This window comes from Macaca fascicularis, chromosome 7 (assembly GCF_037993035.2).
Source record: "Macaca fascicularis isolate 582-1 chromosome 7, T2T-MFA8v1.1".
NCBI classification, from domain to species: domain Eukaryota; kingdom Metazoa; phylum Chordata; class Mammalia; order Primates; family Cercopithecidae; genus Macaca; species Macaca fascicularis.
In genome coordinates, this window is record NC_088381.1 from 99,883,714 (window position 1) to 99,903,539 (window position 19,826).

The window sequence follows — 19,826 nt, forward strand, 5'->3', positions numbered from 1 at the left end:
AACTGTGGTTCAAAGGTGAAGTATTATTTTGAATTCAGGACTTTGAGACCACAACATAGTGAGACTCCGTACAAAAAAATTTAAAAATTACCTATGTGTGGTGGTGCACATCTGTATTCACAGCTGCTTAGAAGGCTGAGAAAGGAGGATCATTTGAGCCCAGGCATTTGAGGCTGCAGTAAGCTATGATCCTGCTACTGCACTGCACTCCAGACTGGGTGACAGTGAGACCCTATTTAAAAAAAAAAGAGAGATTATGGAATATGAGTTCCTCTCCTACAGGTATTACATTGTTGAATTACTTAGCTATTTTATGTGTGTTAAAATGACTTTTTGATTTCTTCTCACTTTTCACAGCATTGATAAATTTACCAGAAATAGCAACATTAAGAAAAGGCAGGCTGGGAGGTGGCTCACGTCTATAATCCCCATACCTTGGGAGGCTAATGGAAGAGGATTGCTTGAGCCCAGGAGTTTGAGACCAGCCTGGGGAACATAAGGAGAACCCCTCTCTACAAAATAATTTTTAAATATTAGCTGGGTGTGGTGGTGCATACCTATAGTCCTAACTAGACAGGAGGCTGAGATGAGAGAATCACCTGAGCGCAGGAGTTCAGGGCTGCTGTGAGCTATGATCATGCCACTGCATTCCAGCCTAGATGACAGATTAAGAGGCCTATCTCAAAACAAACAAAAAACAGAAAAGTAATGCATCAGTATTACACTCTGTTCATCTTTTTTTGTTGTTATTTTCTATTGCTGCTGAACAAATTACTCATCTTTTAGTATGGAGTTGATTATTTTATTCTTCAACTGTTTCCGACAAGTTTGCCTAAGGTTGTAGAATATATGATAATCTTTGGGCTTTGTTCTTGTTTCTTTTGAATATTTGTTTACATAAGGGATATTTATTTGATTTAAAGAAGATAGAGCATGTAATTACAAAGTTCCTTCTGTGTAATTAGGTCTTGGAAATGTAATTTCTTTTTTTTTTTTTTTTTTTTTTGAGACGGAGTCTCGCTGTGTCGCCCAGGCTGGAGTGCAGTGGCCGGATCTCAGCTCACTGCAAGCTCTGCCTCCCGGGTTTTTACGCCATTCTCCTGCCTCAGCCTCCCGAGTAGCCGGGACTACAGGCGCCCGCCACCTCGCCCGGCTAGTTTTTTTTTTTTTTGTATTTTTTTTTTTTAGTAGAGACGGGGTTTCACCGTGTTAGCCAGGATGGTCTCGAACTCCTGACCTCGTGATCTGCCTGTCTCGGCCTCCCAAAGTGCTGGGATTACAGGCTTGAGCCACCGCGCCCGGCCTGGAAATGTAATTTCTTATCATAAATTTTGTGATTCTGCAAAAGTCTATAAACAGCCAAAAATTTTGAATTAACTGTATTTGGGGTTGCACTCAACTTCACTTTTGAAAAAAAATTTTTTTAAGATGTCATAAATTAAAATTAGATTGTTATGCTGGCTAAATACATTATTATAGATTATAGTTAGCTTTCGTTCTCATGGTTTCATTTTTGACTAAGTATTTGAGTTTAAATTAGGATTTATGCATTGAATTAGTAGCTATTATGTGGGAGGCACTATTGTAGGCTTTTGATATACTGGTGAAATGAAGATTTGTGCCTTGTGACTCTTTTATTACGAGTGGGATGCAGAGAGGGATAGAGTTAATGACATAATAAGGTGTATAGGAAGTTAGGAGGGTAAAGAGTTACCAGTGGGGTCTTTGGAGATATTGTGAAAAGTTTAGTGCAAAGGCAAGAACATGCCTTAGCATGTTATCTTCCTCCAGTGTGATTGAAGCAGAATGAGAAGGGTAGAATAGTATTAGGGGAAGCCAGAGAGGTAAGAGAGGGTTGGAGAAGATCTTGTAGTAAGCCATTGAAAGGACTTGCTTTTTATTTTTAGCAGTACTCGAGAGTTTTAAACAAAAGAGTGGGAAGCTCTGATTTATGTTTTAAAAGGAGCACTCTGGCTGCTCTGATATGAATAGACTGGGAAAAGGGAGCAGGAGTGAAGCAGAGGAGTTAGTTTAGAAGACTTTGGAGTAATCTTGGGCCAGAGATATTGATGGGTGAGAGCAGTAAAAGTAGAAAAAACTGAAAAGTTAAGGATATATTTTAAAGATAGGACCGTTAGGAATTTCCTGACATGGTATAATAATTTAAAAGCGTAAAATATTTTTAAATACATACCTTTTATTAATGAATGCATCAGTTTGTGAAAACGTACGTGTTTTAGTTTGTTCTGATTTATTGAGATTTTTAAAAAAATTTTTTGGATTCCTCGTAGAACTTTTTTTTCTTGATTTGCAAAGGAGGATGCGGTGTTTCAATGGTCTAGTAAAATATCTTAGAAAACTTAGTTGTGAAGATAGTTTCATTTTGACACAATTTTAATTTCTATAAGGAATTCTATATAAATAATTTCTATAAGATTATCCTAAAGATAATCTTAAAGGCAGAATGAGAGACTGTACTGCAAGCTATTAAAAGCAGCACTATTGCTTAAAAAAGTAAAAGATTGGAAATGAAGAGATTTTCCTTCTAACCTTGTAATTTCTAATAGGTTATTGCTACTTTTGTCTTGGTTTCTTCATCAGTAAAAATAAACATGATGCTAGAAGAGCAAGTTGCATGAAAGTAAGCTTATGTCAAAAATAGAAAAGATGTGCATGATTGACATAGATATTAAGACTGAAAGGAGTTTTTGAATTAACTCAAATAGCCTTCATATAATTGAAGATGCTGGCCATTAGTTTATTAATGGGAGCATGAAAAAAACATAATTTATTTTTGTTCTTAGCACTGAAAAAAAAATTGCTTGAAGAGGACAGTTTTGATCTGGATGTAAGGGGCCAATGGATAATTTGTATATATATATGAACTATCTCAGTGTTTGAAATGAAATTCCCTTAAAACGTGTTACAGCCAACTTCATGAGATCCTTTGTCCATTGAGGTGATAATACCATACTCATTCAAACAAATAGCCAAATGCTTTTGAGGGCAAGGTGACAACAATTTTTTTTTGTGGTTTCTCAAACTCTTCTACCCACTCCCCTACCTTTTTTTGGTTTTGTTTTCAAACCAAAGCCTCTTGAATTAAGTAAACCTATAAATCAGATAAGGAAGGCACCCCTCTGGTGAGAGCTGGAAGGACTCTTCCAGCACCCTTCCCACATCTAGGTGGAAGAATTTTTCTGTCACAGTTTGTAAATCACTATATGGTGACTCACGACATAAGCTCTGGAGTTGATTTCAAAATACCAGCAGGTAGTCTGCTTAACAGCCTTGTTAGAAGGATAAGGATGTTCCTCCCTGTATCTAATGGGCATTTTACTGTGAATTGTTGTGGAAACCATAGAAGTCATGTGAAATTACCTTATTTTTAATTTAAACATGAACACTTAAGATTCAGATTGCCAGTGTCAAATGAATGAGGATGTGTTGAAGCCTTAGTATTAAATTTTCACCTCATTATAGTTTTTATTTCTGTCAAATAAAAAGCTTTCCAGTTTTCAGTGACCAATGAAAGGGTGATGACTTAATGCCTCCATTCTTCATTTAAGACCCTTTTGTTTCTGAAACTTTAAAAATACATTTTATGAGAGAGTATTTTCATTTCTGCTTTACCTTTCTATCTTAACATATAGAGTATATCTCAGTGTTTTGGGGTTTATGCTATTGGAGAGCAGAAGTGAGTCTTAATGAGTAATAGTATTCAGAATTACATTATTTGGGTAAGCATATATATGACTTGAAGACAAGGGATGGTTTTACTTTTAAAAACGTCTTTGAATTACTGTTAGTTTTCAGAATAGATGTTTGTTTAATAAAGAGTTGTATTTCATTATGTAACTGTAGTGTTCTTACTGTACTGTAAAAATTCCCCAAAGTAATCACCAGATAAGTCGTCTTTTGATAAGTATATCATCTGCAGGTTTTGCTTTTCTAATGAAAAGGAATAGATCTTGTATTCTCTTGTGTTTTCAACATTTTGCAATTAATTAATTGTTAGGTATGGAATCATTGTGCTGTTTTCCATACTAAGTTCCCTTTATGTCACTGTATATATAACTTTGTTGTCCAGAATACACTATGTTTTCTTCTCTGTAATATCCATAAATAAAGTGTTCACTTATTCTTTTACACAGTTCAGGTAAAGAATGTTAAAGTTGATGCTAGGTACAAATTTTCACTTTGGCCAGATTAAGATTTGTAAAAATTTTACTTAATAAAAAAAGTTAATAGGATTGGATGGGACTGCCCTAGTTTCCTTTACTACATGTATACACTGCTGTCACATAAATATTTGTGAGTCACAAGTCTCATCACATTATTTTTCATAAATCTTAAGCAGCTTCCCATGGTTCCAAGAATCAAATAAAGACCTGGAACTAGTATTTATTAAGCCTCTTCACTAGGCACTTCACATTTTAAAAAATGATTTATAGATATAGCCCTGTTTTATAGATGAAGGAACTATGTCTTAAGAGTTTTAGGGCTTTACTGTTGTCATCAACGAGTAAATGATAGGAGTCCGATTTTGAAATCAGTTGTATTTACACATGATTTCCACTTCCTTGTATTGCCGCTTCAATATAGTAATATTTACTATAAAAGTGAACCTAATATATATTTTGTTTGACTGTCAGATGGCTATTAAAGTTAATATTTACTTGAGATTGATGGAATAAGCTTCTAAAATATGAGAAATCTGAAATTTTATTTTTAAAAATTATGTATTATAATTTTACCAGAAATATTAGTCAAGATTTTAAATTATGAGCACAGTTTATCTTCACCATTAGTTAGTATAACATATGTTCGGTGTAATTGAAATAGATGTTTACTTACAACAGAGGTCAGTGGACTAGCAGGTATTTGTGGGAGGGGGGAGGAAGTGGTCTTTTCTTACTTTTCTTAGATTTTTTTTGTTTGTTCTTTGTCTGAATTGAGGATACTTTTCATATGTGCTGATGTACATTGCTTGTGATTTTTTTCCTATCTTGTGAAATTTGGAGGTGGAAATGATGTAGTTCTTTTAATTTGTTCTCAAAAGAATGTGAAGAATCTCTTAAAAACTTTTTTAAAAGACCAATTTATTACCTACCTGAAAAGTAATCAAAATTGAATTTTATGGAATTCTTACAAGTTATCTTGTGTTGCTAGCATATCAAATAATTCTAAAAGATTGTCTCAGATATATCATTTTAAAATTATTTAGCTTGGTGCTACTCAAAATGTGGTCCTTGTGCCCTTTGTAACTATTTTGAGAGGAAATATATCCAGGAATTAAGAGCATTTAGGATCAGTTTGGCAGTTTTAGGTTTCTTGAATCTAACAAAAAATCAAGGCTTCGATGTAAAAATAAATTTCATTATATTTTGCAGTTGGTCTTGTAGATTTGAAATAAAATTTGGTCCTTAGAGAGTTTAAGAAGCAGTGATCTATGGAAATGCCATCATTATTTGTATTGTGTTCACTCATTTCTGTTTTCTCTGTTTAAGTATTTAAATAGTCAATTTTTGGGGGGCATAACATTTGGTAGATTTTTTTAAAAAGACTATTGAAATTTATTGAAAAAAATTTTATATTCTAGAATCTTATCAAATTCTTATGAAATTCTGTTTTAAGGAATAAGTTTTGAGGAACCCTGTAATAGAAAAAGCAGGTTGTTTTGTATTTTTAAGTTGTGAGGGAGTTGCAAGGCAACCTAGTACATTTTAGTTATTACCAGCATAGCCTCCAGTGACAGAAGGCAGGAAAATTAAGGGAGTGGAAAGGACTAGCTGTTTTTTCAAACTCACAGGAAGGGGTAATTAGAGGCTAAATGTACATTTAGTTTAATAGAGGTTTATTTTAAAGTTTGTGAGACATTACATTAGATTTTGTATTTTGTTAGGTTTGCCTTATGTTTTGAGGTCATCGTGTATTTATAACAGTAAGTCATAAACTGTTCATGTAGTTACCTCTTAAAATACATGTATCATTATTATTAACTTGTATGGTGCTTTGTTGTAAACATCTTTGTTATTTGTAATTCAGTGTATGTAATTTGTGATTAAGATTTGTTTTCCCCCCCCCCCCCTCTTTATAGGAAGATGATCCCTATGATCTTGAAGACGTTTCTGCACAGAAATGAGGGAAATACAAAGAACCAAATACAGTTCTGAAATTTGGGATCTGTATTTTGAGATGATTTTATTTTCAGAATGAGAAGCATATCTGGTTACCTTTATGAATGTAGAGACATGAGAAGAGAGTTATGATGGCAAAAAACAAAGAGCCTCGTCCCCCATCCTATACCATCAGTGTAGTTGGACTCTCTGGGACTGAAAAAGACAAAGGTAACTGTGGAGTTGGAAAGTCTTGTTTGTGCAATAGATTTGTACGCTCAAAAGCAGATGAGTATTATCCAGAGCATACTTCTGTGCTTAGCACCATTGACTTTGGAGGACGAGTAGTAAACAATGATCACTTTTTGTACTGGGGTGACATAATACAAAATGGTGAAGATGGAGTAGAATGCAAAATTCATGTCATTGAACAAACAGAGTTCATTGATGACCAGACTTTCTTGCCTCATCGGAGTACGAATTTGCAACCATATATAAAACGTGCAGCTGCATCTAAATTGCAGTCAGCAGAAAAGCTAATGTACATTTGCACTGATCAACTAGGCTTAGAACAAGACTTTGAACAGAAGCAAATGCCTGAAGGGAAGCTCAATGTAGATGGATTTTTATTATGCATTGATGTAAGTCAGGGATGCAATAGGAAGTTTGATGATCAACTTAAATTTGTGAATAACCTTTTTGTCCAGTTATCAAAATCAAAAAAACCTGTAATAATAGCAGCAACTAAATGTGATGAATGCGTGGATCATTATCTTAGAGAAGTTCAGGCATTTGCTTCAAACAAAAAGAACCTTCTTGTAGTGGAAACATCAGCACGATTTAATGTCAACATTGAAACATGTTTCACTGCACTGGTACAAATGTTGGATAAAACTCGTAGCAAGCCTAAAATTATTCCCTATTTGGATGCTTATAAAACACAGAGACAACTTGTTGTCACAGCAACAGATAAGTTTGAAAAACTTGTGCAGACTGTGAGAGATTATCATGCAACTTGGAAAACTGTTAGTAATAAATTAAAAAATCATCCTGATTATGAAGAATACATCAACTTAGAGGGAACAAGAAAGGCCAGAAATGCATTCTCAAAACATATAGAACAACTTAAACAGGAACACATAAGAAAAAGGAGAGAAGAGTATATAAACACTTTACCAAGAGCTTTTAACACTCTTTTGCCAAATCTAGAAGAGATTGAACATTTGAATTGGTCAGAAGCTTTGAAGTTAATGGAAAAGAGAGCAGATTTCCAGTTATGTTTTGTGGTGCTAGAAAAAACACCTTGGGATGAAACTGACCATATAGACAAAATTAATGATAGGCGGATTCCATTTGACCTCCTGAGCACTTTAGAAGCTGAAAAAGTCTATCAGAACCATGTACAACATCTAATATCCGAGAAGAGGAGGGTAGAAATGAAGGAAAAATTCAAAAAGACTTTGGAAAAAATTCAGTTCATTTCACCTGGGCAGCCGTGGGAGGAAGTTATGTGCTTTGTTATGGAGGATGAAGCCTTCAAATATATCACTGAGGCTGATAGCAAAGAGGTATATGGTAGGCATCAGCGAGAAATAGTTGAAAAAGCCAAAGAAGAGTTTCAAGAAATGCTTTTTGAGCATTCTGAACTTTTTTATGATTTAGATCTTAATGCAACACCCAGTTCAGATAAAATGAGTGAAATTCATACAGTTCTGAGTGAAGAACCTAGATATAAAGCTTTACAGAAACTTGCACCTGATAGGGAATCTCTTCTACTTAAGCATATAGGATTTGTTTATCATCCCACTAAAGAAACATGTCTTAGTGGTCAAAATTGTACAGACATTAAAGTGGAGCAGTTACTTGCTAGTAGTCTTTTACAGTTGGATCACAGCCGCTTAAGATTATATCACGATAGTACCAATATAGATAAAGTTAACCTTTTTATTTTAGGGAAGGATGGCCTTGCCCAAGAACTAGCAAATGAGATAAGGACACAGTCCACTGATGATGAGTATGCCTTAGATGGAAAAATTTATGAACTTGATCTTCGGCCGGTTGATGCCAAATCGCCTTACTTTTTGAGTCAGTTATGGACTGCCGCCTTTAAACCACATGGGTGCTTCTGTGTATTTAATTCCATTGAGTCATTGAGTTTTATTGGGGAATTTATTGGGAAAATAAGAACTGAAGCTTCTCAGATCAGAAAAGATAAATACATGGCTAATCTTCCATTTACATTAATTCTGGCTAATCAGAGAGATTCCATTAGTAAGAATCTACCAATTCTCAGGCACCAAGGGCAGCAGTTGGCAAACAAGTTACAATGTCCTTTTGTAGATGTACCTGCTGGTACGTATCCTCGTAAATTTAATGAAACCCAAATAAAGCAAGCTCTAAGAGGAGTATTGGAATCAGTTAAACACAATTTGGATATGGTGAGCCCAGTTCCTGCCAATAAGGACATATCAGAAGCTGACCTGAGAATTGTCATGTGCGCCATGTGTGGAGATCCATTTAGTGTGGATCTTATTCTTTCACCCTTCCTTGATTCTCATTCTTGCAGTGCTGCTCAAGCTGGACAGAATAATTCCCTAATGCTTGATAAAATCATTGGTGAAAAAAGGAGGCGAATACAGATCACAATATTATCATACCACTCTTCAATTGGAGTAAGAAAAGATGAACTAGTTCATGGGTATATATTAGTTTACTCTGCAAAACGGAAAGCATCAATGGGAATGCTTCGAGCATTTCTATCAGAAGTTCAAGACACCATTCCTGTACAGCTGGTGGCAGTTACTGACAGCCAAGCAGATTTTTTTGAAAATGAGGCTATCAAAGAGTTAATGACTGAAGGAGAACACATTGCAACTGAGATCACTGCTAAATTTACAGCATTGTATTCTTTATCTCAGTATCATCGGCAAACTGAGGTCTTTACTCTGTTTTTTAGTGATGTTCTAGAGAAAAAAAATATGATAGAAAATTCTTATTTGTCTGATAATACAAGGGAATCAACCCATCAAAGTGAAGATGTTTTTCTACCATCTCCCAGAGACTGTTTTCCCTATAATAACTACCCTGATTCAGATGATGACACCGAAGCACCACCTCCTTATAGTCCAATTGGGGATGATGTACAGTTGCTTCCAACACCTAGTGACCGTTCCAGATATAGATTAGATTTGGAAGGAAATGAATATCCCATTCATAGTACCCCAAACTGTCATGACCATGAACGCAACCATAAAGTGCCTCCACCTATTAAACCTAAACCAGTTGTACCTAAGACAAATGTGAAAAAACTGGATCCAAACCTTTTAAAAACAATTGAAGCTGGTATTGGTAAAAATCCAAGAAAGCAGACTTCCCGGGTGCCTTTGGCACATCCTGAAGATATGGATCCTTCAGATAACTATGCGGAACCCATTGATACAATTTTCAAACAGAAGGGCTATTCTGATGAGATTTATGTTGTCCCAGATGATAGTCAAAATCGCATTAAAATTCGAAACTCATTTGTAAATAATACCCAAGGAGATGAAGAAAACGGATTTTCTGATAGAACCTCAAAAAGTCATGGGGAACGTAGGCCTTCAAAATACAAATACAAATCTAAAACCTTGTTTAGTAAAGCCAAGTCATACTATAGAAGAACACATTCAGATGCCAGTGATGATGAGGCTTTCACCACTTCTAAAACAAAAAGAAAAGGAAGACATCGTGGAAGTGAAGAAGATCCACTTCTTTCTCCTGTTGAAACTTGGAAAGGTGGTATTGATAATCCTGCAATCACTTCTGACCAGGAGTTAGATGATAAGAAGATGAAGAAGAAAACCCACAAAGTGAAAGAAGATAAAAAGGTAAGGTTAACTTAAGGTCAGTGATGTTTATAAAAATGCTTGTTGTTGCGTTTTTAAAATACATCAGTGTTAGAATTTAGTCTTATTCATTCCATATGTGTAATTATTAGCCCTTTTTAATTTTCTGAGTATTCTGTGGGGTTAAGTGATTTTTTGTTATTTTTGTGCTTTATTGGGATAGAATTTGATTTCATATTCTTCAGCATAAAAATTCTGGGTGAATGTGTTTTTTCTTTTTACAGAAACCCAGATATGAAGTGATTTTGTTCTTAATTTTTCCATTTGTAAATCATCCTATTTTTCTGTTTTTCCCTTTTGCCCTACCATTTTGCAGTGTTAATTTGGCATACCTGTCTCACTCAAGGATATTAATAATACAATAAAATTGTAACAGTTTATAGTCTTGGATATTTATTAACTTTTCCAGGCTGCTTCTTTGCAGATGGTGGTATACTGCCTGAAGGTAGACAGAAAGGTTTCTGAAATTTGAATTGAAGAATTCTAACCAAATTAAAAGAAAGAAAGCAAGCATTCTTTCATCTTTTACATTTTCAGTAGGTGCTAATCCATCTGATGGTATTAAGCATTTGAAACCTAAATATGAATGCTGTTAAAGTTGTATTTAATAATTTTGACTTTTATTAGATATTTTTCACAGTGGTATTTTAGCAACTTCACTTCTAATACTGTTTGACACTTAATTGCACACAAACTTTTATTTAAGGATTTTATGGTCTTAAGATAGCATTCAGTAGGCTTTTATGCTAATGTACTGGTAATTTCTTCATAGGTTAAGTCCATAATCTTGTAAATTGTCAATACTTATTTTCTATAGCTGACTGCTGTTTATCAGACCCAATTAAAGATGAGGATATTTTGAGTAAGCTTAGTCTAGGTAATTTTCCTAAATATAGTAACTCCTCATTATAGTTGGATAGACTCTGCTTTATTTTCTAAGTTTAAGTTAATGTATTATGTTTTTTTGTCATTAGCAAATTTTCTGGAGGAGGCATGTAACCTTTTTTAAAATTTTTGTTTTTGAGATGGAGTTCCACTCTTGTTTCCCAGGCTGGAGCGCAGTGGCACGATCTTGGCTCACCGCAACCTCCACCTCCTGAGTTCAAGCGATTCTCCTGCCTCACCCTTCCTGAGTAGCTGGGATTACAGGCATGTGCCAGCATGCCTGGCTAATTTTGTATTTTTAGTAGAGACAGGGGTTTCTCCATGTTGGTCAGACTGGTCTTGAACTCCCCACCTCAGATGATCCAAGGCCCGCCTCAGCCTCACAAAGTCCTGGGATTACAGCCGTGAGCCACCGCGCCCAGCTGTAAACTTTTAAAAATATACTGATCTAGACTTACAGCACATACTGAACTCATAACATGCTACTCTCTGGCATCTCTTCACACTTACCCTATTATCACTAGTTCCATTTTATCACTAACAAAAAACTTTAATGTTTTTCTGTTAATTGGTTTATATTATTAAAACTACTTAATGTTTATTAACAAAAAACACAGCCTTTCCATTTTTAAATTGCTTTTATTTTTGTGGATTTTTTTTCCATTTTTGTTCACAAGCCTAATTGCTTTGGTAACCTTTTATTTTGATGTAATTTCAGTGAAAGTTGGAGGAATAGTAAAGGGGAATCCATATATCCTTTACCCATATTTGCCAATTATCTACATTTTGCCCCACTTGATGGAGCTGTGTATGCACGTGCATGTGTGTGTGTGTTTTTGTGTCTATTGGTTTGTTTTATTTTTTTAAGCCCTTTGAGATTAAGTTGGAGATAATGGACTCTTTTTGCTATTAAATATTTCATTGTGTATTTCCTAAGACCAGAAACATTCTCTTTAATAGCAGTAGTACAATCATATTTTTCCATACTGCTACATAGTCCTTCTAATTACAGTATTAGTATAATTTTGTATACTTTTAGTCAGGAGGCAGATGTAGGCATTCATTTGTAAAGTAGTAGAGTTACAGAGACCATGTGAAAAATAAAGGCTAAAAGCTGATTTTATTTGAAAAGACTAAAAAATAGAATAGACAAACCTCTGGTAATAGTGATGTGAGAAAAAAGAAGGCATAAACACTGAATAAAAAGGAGAACATAATTACAGATAGATCAGATTAAAAGATAATAGAGAATACTATCAACAATTCCGTGCCACAAGTTTGAAAGTTTAAACAAAATGAATAAAGTCCTGGAAAAATGTAATTGACCTAAACAAAAATGCTTCAAATAATCCTGTAAGTATTAAGTAAATTGTGAAGTAGTAGTAAAAGCCAAAAAAGATTAGTATTACTAAAGTAGTGTTTATCTACTGATAAATTATTAGTTAACAAAATAGCTTGATATAAGATCGGTAATCAAAAATAGGTTGCATTTCTACATATTAGCAGCAGAAAACTAGAGAAAGTCATTACAGAAGACACCATTTACAAAAACATGGCAGATTATCAAGTCGCCAGGAATAATGAATGTGTAACCTCTGTGTTGGAAAAGTATAAAATGTTATTGAAAGACATTAAAAAGACCTAAATAAATGACAGAGCTATTGTCTTCCTGTCCATGAATATGGCATATCATAGAAAAGTCACTGTTCTTCAGACTGAGCTCTAGATTCAGTGTTGTTTCATTGGAAGTTTCAAAAGTTTTTAAGAAATTTCACATGCTGATTTGATAGCATGGACACTTCTGAAGAAGAAAGGCAGGGTGGAATGGTGGTAGTGTGTATGCTCATTCTATCATATAATATAAAACTTCAAGACAGTGTGTTACTGGCACAGAGGTAGGCATATCGACTAATAGAATAGAGTCTGGAAACAAACAGACCTCTGGTTTACTGCTGTCTTTCAAATATGTTAGCCACATGGGGCTATCGGACACTTGAAGTGTGGCTAGTTGAATTAGGATGTGTTAGTCTAAATGGTGAGGAAAGGCCTTCTTGAAAAGTCATTTTTAGTCAGATCTGATAGCTACATAGTTAACTGGGGGTTGGTGATATGTAATGGAGAGTATTTAATGCTGAATAAATAGGATGTACATACGGTGGGAGAGGAACATAGTATGTTCTTAAAGGAGGTCAATGTGTTTAGTCATTGATCTAGGGCAGACATTGATAAACTTTCTGTAAAGGGCCTGATAGTAAATGTTTTAGGCTTTGAGGGTCCTATAGTCTGTTGCACCTGGTCATATCTGTTGTATTGTGAAAGCAGCGATAGACCATATGTAAACGGATGAACATAGCTGTGTTCTAATAAACCAAAATAGATTTGTAGCCTATTACAGTGAAAAAAGAAGTACTTTTTTACTTAAAATCGGAATTAATTTAGTAACCTACTAGTGTTCAAAAAGCAGCCCTTTAAGAGAACTGCTTGAAATTTCCTGAGAAAATCTGAGTTGTATTAATAATAAAATTGCCAGTTTTTAACACATTCAAGGAATGTGTTAAACACCTGTGTTTAAGTTGGTTTGATTTTTCTTCAGTATCTATTTTGTCTATTTTATTTTTAGCTTGATTCAGATAAATAGTAAAATACTTGAATTTTATGGTGTATTAGTATAAGCTGGTATTCAGATGATTTTTTTATTTTTAACTTCTTTTTAAATTGTTTTCATGTCTTATTCCAGGCCCTGAATATTTTCCTCCTTTTTGTATTAGTAATTACCAACTTGTATTCCTCCTAGTCAGTGTTTTTTTCTTTGTATTTTACTGCTCTCTTCTTATCTAAATCCACCATCAATTAGTGTCTTAAAAGATTTTGCTGCTTTAGCCACTGTAATGGGGTTTGGAGACTGGCAGAAGAATAAAACCAAAATAAGTATGTTTTAGATAGATACTAATATGTATATATTGAGTCACAAGGTATTAATTTGATATTAGCAAATCATAACTTCATACCATGCTATTATATTAATGTAGTAAATCTTAGGTTTAGCATTGTTTGACTTCTGATTTCTAGAACCTTACTCTATCTGTAAATTGTTCATTCCAGATATAAAAGTAATGAAATATATGGAAATGTTTCTGTTGTCATTTGTCTATATCAGAATGCATAAATAATGAGAAAGTTATGTTTTTTAGTGTGTATCATTTAACCTCTTGACAGTCATTAGGTTGACTGCTGGTGTTCACATCTGAGAGAAATCAGGTTCTTGAAAGAATTTTGTGAAGGCTAAAAAAAAAAAAACTGGATATAAAAAAGCTTACTATATAGAAAGAGCAGACAGGGTGCGGTGGCTCACACCTGTAATCCTAGCACTTTGGGAGGGCAAGGCAGGCGGATCACTTGAGGTCAGAACACAAGACCAGCCTGGCCATCATGGTGAAAACCTGTCTCTACTGAAAATATAAAAATTAGCCACGAGGGGTGGTGTGTACTTGTAATCCCAGCTACTCAGGAGGCTGAGGCAGGAGAGTCGCCTAAACCGAGAAGGTGGAGGTTGCAGTGAGCCAAGATCGTGCCACTGCACTCCAGCCTGGGTGACAGAGTGAGACTCTGTCTCCAAAAAAAAAAAAAAAGCTTACTATAGGAAGCCAGTACTTACAGATCTGAAGGGATAGGCTTACACTTCGTTGAATGAGCAAAGATTCTTTATTCAACAAAGTCTTGAACTGCTTGAAAATTTCAGATTTTCTTTTTCGTACTTATTTTCTTGCTTAATTTCTTCAGAGTTGATACGGAATATTCATTGTATCCATTGTTACCTTGAAAACATCCCCTTAGGGAAGAAAGTGAGAGTCACCTTTGTACAGGAAGTGTGTTTAGGAGAATGAGAAAGGTTCCTTTGTAGAACCTTCAACCAGCATCTTTTCTAGTCTGCCTTGAGTTAGGTCCTGCATCTATTCCTAACCAATACAGTCTGTCGAAGGGAGTAGAATTATCCAACTAAATTTAGGTCCGACCCACCTGGGCAACATAGTGAGACACCATCCGTACAAAAATGTAAAAATTCAGCTGGGCATAGTGATGAGCTCTGAAGGATCACTTGAACCCAAGAGTTTGAGATTGCAGTGAACTGTGACTGCACCACTGCATTCCAGCCTGTGCAACAGAGCGAGACCCTGTCTCGGAAAAAAAAAAGAAAAATGAGTTTAGGTTTTACTCTTTATCCTGAGAGCTCTGGGTGAAATTGGCTTTCTGTGAAATTGAGGTAATTTCTAAGGTAGGAAAACCACAATGTCTACTGCAGGCAAGATTTGTATCTTGTTTATAGTTGATCTCTGTGGCCTAGCACAGTACTCTGTGTTGTACTGTGATCAGTTGAAGTCAGCATAAATGTATGGCCTTTGTTTTTGTAAAAGAACTGTTCATGTGTTTAATTACAATTTATTTTGACTCAAGCAAATTCATTTTATTCAACAAGCATTTCGGTAAATGCCTGCTATGCCTGAACACTGTTAGAAACTAATATGGGGATGACTTGGTCATTCATGGCTCTGCTCTCAAGAAGTTCAGTCTAATAAAATTGATTTTCCTGAAAATTAAATATGTTTTATATTTTCAACAAGTTTAGCCGGACTTCTGGTTCTTTCTCTTATCTCATCTCGTGTGGAAAGAATTTACTTAGGCTTTCTTCAGTACTGTTTCTATTGCTTTCTTCCTGGCTAACCAGCTAAATTGGTCTACCTGATTAACTAGATCTATGGTGTTTCTATAATTTCTCATAAAGTTAAAATTTGTTTCTTCAGCAGCATTTTTGGTGCTGGCTACACCAATTTATGGTAACAAGTGTGGATATATAGTGCAAGTATTTCTGGCAGGATTTTACTATTTGCCGTTTCTTTGAATTCTGTGTTGTTCATTTGACCTTGATTTATTGCTTTTCAAATTCAGACAGAAATGTAATTGGATGGTTAATTTTTAAAGTATATTTCTGATTTATACATTTTGTTGAGATTTAATTTGAAAAATTATGTTGGTGGCATACATTTTCACTAATTTAAATTTGGCTTTCTATACAAACTTTTTCTTAGTGTTTATAGCAGCGTACTGAATATTTAGTAAAAGCATAGTACAGATTATTGAAGTTACTCATTTCTGCAGGGGATTAATAGTAAATGTTAAGTATGTTTCATGGAGGCACTTCTATAACGTAGATAATTGTGTTCTTATATTAATGGACAGTTGTTACTATTGCAAGACTAATAGGTAAATTTATAGGTTTGCTAATTTATGTACACCAAAATTTTATGTACTACAAATTGTGTCACTCCTAGAAGAGGTATTTTACAGTAGATGCAGTGTTATGATTTCTTGCTCTGTAATGTTTTCCTGTCATCTCAGCTAATATGTGGATGGAGTACTCCAGTCAATAGGGCTTAATCTGTGACTTTTAAAGAAGAGAAACCCCAGAGCATAGGAGAGTTGCTTTTTAAAAATAGTAGTAATTTTTGATGTTTAGAATCCTTACAATAAAATATAAGGATACAACAAAAGAGATCTTATGATTGTATCTTAGTCAAAATAAAGGGTACAACTTGCATACATTGTATAACATGATTGTTTTGAACTTTTTGGAAATTCCTCTTAGCCTTGGAAGATCTGAGTAAAGGTTTGGGTATTTTCCCTAGAAAAATGCACATGCACAAAATGTTACTGGAGTTTTAATGCTTTCAAATACTTCCTAAAAGCCTGTGGACCCCAGTTTAAGAAACTCCTTTTATAAGATGAGAGGGAGGAGGAAGACACTGAAATTTGGGGAAGCTGGGAGAAATCCACCCGTTCACTTGAATAGTTAGTTGCTTTGCTAGAACTTTCTGTGACTCCAGGTTTAGTTTTTGTTAAGTTGTTAATGGCATTAATAAAATATCTGCCACATATATATGTTGAAATGCTTTTTAGGAAGGTGTTATCTTAGAGAATAAAGGTTCCTGAGTCAAGGTTAAAGTTAGTTTGCCTGATAAGTATGTGCAAGAACCTAGATCACATTTATTTACACTCTGTTGTTTTTTATTTCCTCTTTTCACCTAGTGTTAGCATAAAGGGTGTGAGAGAGTCTTCACAATGTAAGTTTTCTGAAGTGTGTTTGGACTTTCAGCCAGCACTTACAGCTTTTATAGGCTTAAAAAGGGGATTAAATAAACCTTTACAGTGCTGGGTCCCCTGAAGGCTTCTTTCTTATACCAGTGTGTTAAACTATAATGTAATGCTGCTTCTCACTGCCTGATCACTTTATATTGTAGCTTAATTTTGTTTTTCTCACTATGTTACAACCTTTTTGAGGGCAGTTATGGTTATCATTCAGCTTTGTATAACCTGCAGTATTGTTTCTCAGTCTTGAGTCGTGTGGACCTTTTTTAAAGTTAAAATTCTCAGGCTTTTCAGAAATACATCTGTAGCTATTTCCCAAACTTGAGTTATTGGTCTTTGTTTTTACTAGTCTAGCACAGTGGCTATCAACCAGGGTCACTTTGGCCCTCCAGGAAGCATATGGCAGCGTCTAGAGACGTTTTCGGGTGTCACAGCTGGAAGTAGGAGGTTGCTACTGGCATCTAGTGGGTAGAAGCCAGGGTTACTGCTAAACATTGCAGAATTCACAGGCCATTTTCCACAACAAAGGATTATATAGCCCAAAGTGCCAATAATCTTGAAATTGAGAAACCCTCGTGTAGGAGACTGTGTCTTGAAGAAAATGTCTCTGAAGTTCTAGAAGTCAGTAATACAAGGCATGTTTGTATCTGTTCAATAAGAAAGGTAGGGTTTTCCATATAGGTCATAGCGTTTTCTTCCCCAGCCTCACCATGATTGAGTAAGAATATATTTTCAGCATTATGTTAACTGTGGGCCAGAGCTACATGCTGTTGTCATTTATCATACTCAACTGTTTATCATTCATTATTCTGCTATAAAATATGTTGCTTCCATTCCATTTTCATAATACTAGTTAAGATTGTCATTACTTCTTACCTGCATTATCACAAAGACCTTTTTCTTAAAGAAATAAAGATTTTATTTTGAGCTAATTGTTGATTGACATGCTATTGTTTAAAAACAAACAAACAAAAACGGCAGAGACCTCGTGCTCTTTGCCCATTTTCCCACAATGGTAGCATCCTGCAAAACTAGTACAATATCACAACCAGCATATTGACATTAATATGATCTACAGATCTTATTCAGATTTCCCCAGTTTTACTTGTGCTAATTTGTACATATGTATATTTCGTTCTTTGCAGTTTTTCATGTGTATGGGTTTGTGCATCCCTCCTATAGTCAAGATGTAAAACAGTTCCATCACTAGCAAATTACTTGTTTTGTCTTTTTATAACTACATGCTTTTCCTTCTCCTCACCCATCACTAACCACTGACAGCCACTAATCTGTTTTTCATTTCTATAATTTTGTCATTTCAAGAATGTTGTATAAATGGAATCACAGGGCATATAACTTTCTGGGATTGACTTTCATTTAGCATAATGCCCTTGAGATTCAGCCAAGTTGTTGCATGTATCAACAGTTTGTTCTTTTTATTGCTGAATAATATTCCATAATATGGATACATCAGTGTTTTAACCTGTTGAAGGACATCAGGTCATTCCAGTTTTTGTCCATCTTGAATAAAGTTGTCATGAACGTTCAAATACAGGATAAGAAACTGCCAAACTGTTTTCCAGAGTGGGTATACTACTTATTTATTTTTTGAGATGGAGTCTCGCTCTTTTGCCCAGGCTGGAGTGCAGTGGCGCGATCTCAGTTCACTGCAACCTCCACCTCCCAAGTTCAAGCAGTTCTCTGCCTCAGCCTCCTGCGTATCTGGGATTATAGGGGCCCACCACCATGCCCAGCTAATTTTTGTATTTTTAGTAGAGACGGGGTTTCACCATATTGGCCAGGCTAGTCTTGAACTCCTGACCTCGTGATCCACCCGCCTCAGCCTCCCAAAGTGCTGGGATTACAGGCGTGAGCTGCTGCATCCTCACCAATATTTGTGGTACAGTAACTTTTTAATTAAGTATCTGTGTTCCATTCACCAATTTTTTCAAACTGGTATTTATGTTGCTTTCTGGGGGGCAGTGCTAAAATAGAAGTGCCTGATCCCTGTCCTTACAAAGTATATTTGTAACCTCTGTATAAAGTTCCAAATACCTGAGTTAGGCGTCAAAAGCCATTTGCAGTATGGCCCTTGCTGACGTTTTTAACCTTATTTGTTTCCACGCATACTCTTAAGCTCCAGGTATGTCAAAATAGACGGAAAATAGTAGCTGGCTCAGAGCCATTGTGAAGATTAAGATTATGCACATAGTATTAATAAGTGCCTAATAGATAGTAAGCAGTAAATGGCAGTTTCTGGTGATTTCTATAGTCTTCATCCCGACATACAATAGGCACCCAAATGTTTAAATGAGGAAATTACTTACACACTATACCCTTTCTAACTTCCGAAAATGTCCCTGACATTATCCATTCCTATATAAGTTCTACCCTTTGAATCTAGATTTAAGTCTTACATTTAGTTATTTTGGCATTTAATCACATATTATTTTGTATGTGCTATTAATGACTAGTAGCGAGGTGTTTTTTCATTATAACAGATTATATGTTTCTCAAGGGCATTAAATTCCACTGATTTTGAATATCCTTTACAGTAAACTAAATGCTCTGCACATCGTATAGTGATTTCTTCAGTTCTTAGAGACTGTTGAAAGTACATCACCTTTTTTCCAAGTGAATTCACATAGAGTTGGCTATTCTTCCTATAACTTGATGATGTGAGTAGTCATTATTTCATATGAATCCTGATTAGGTTAGGATGCTTAAGCTTAGACATACCTGTCTAGTAACCCCTACAGGAATGAAGAATTAGGTAAATGAAACTGTTACCGTAAAT

At 35.1% G+C, this 19,826-nt stretch overlaps 1 protein-coding gene across 7 annotated transcripts in view; it reads left to right on the forward strand.

Moving 5' to 3' along the window:
* ARHGAP5 (Rho GTPase activating protein 5) overlaps positions 1–19,826 on the forward strand; it is a 74,549-nt gene that overhangs the window by 8,838 nt on the left and 45,885 nt on the right. For all 7 annotated transcript variants that reach the window (XR_012415701.1, XM_015453689.4, XM_045396271.3 and 4 more), the window contains one exon: positions 6,101–9,985. Coding sequence is in view for 6 of the 7 variants with exons in the window: in XM_015453689.4 (XP_015309175.1) it covers positions 6,269–9,985 (3,717 nt within the window). In the remaining variant the exon portion in view is untranslated. The remainder of the gene's footprint in view (positions 1–6,100; positions 9,986–19,826) is intronic.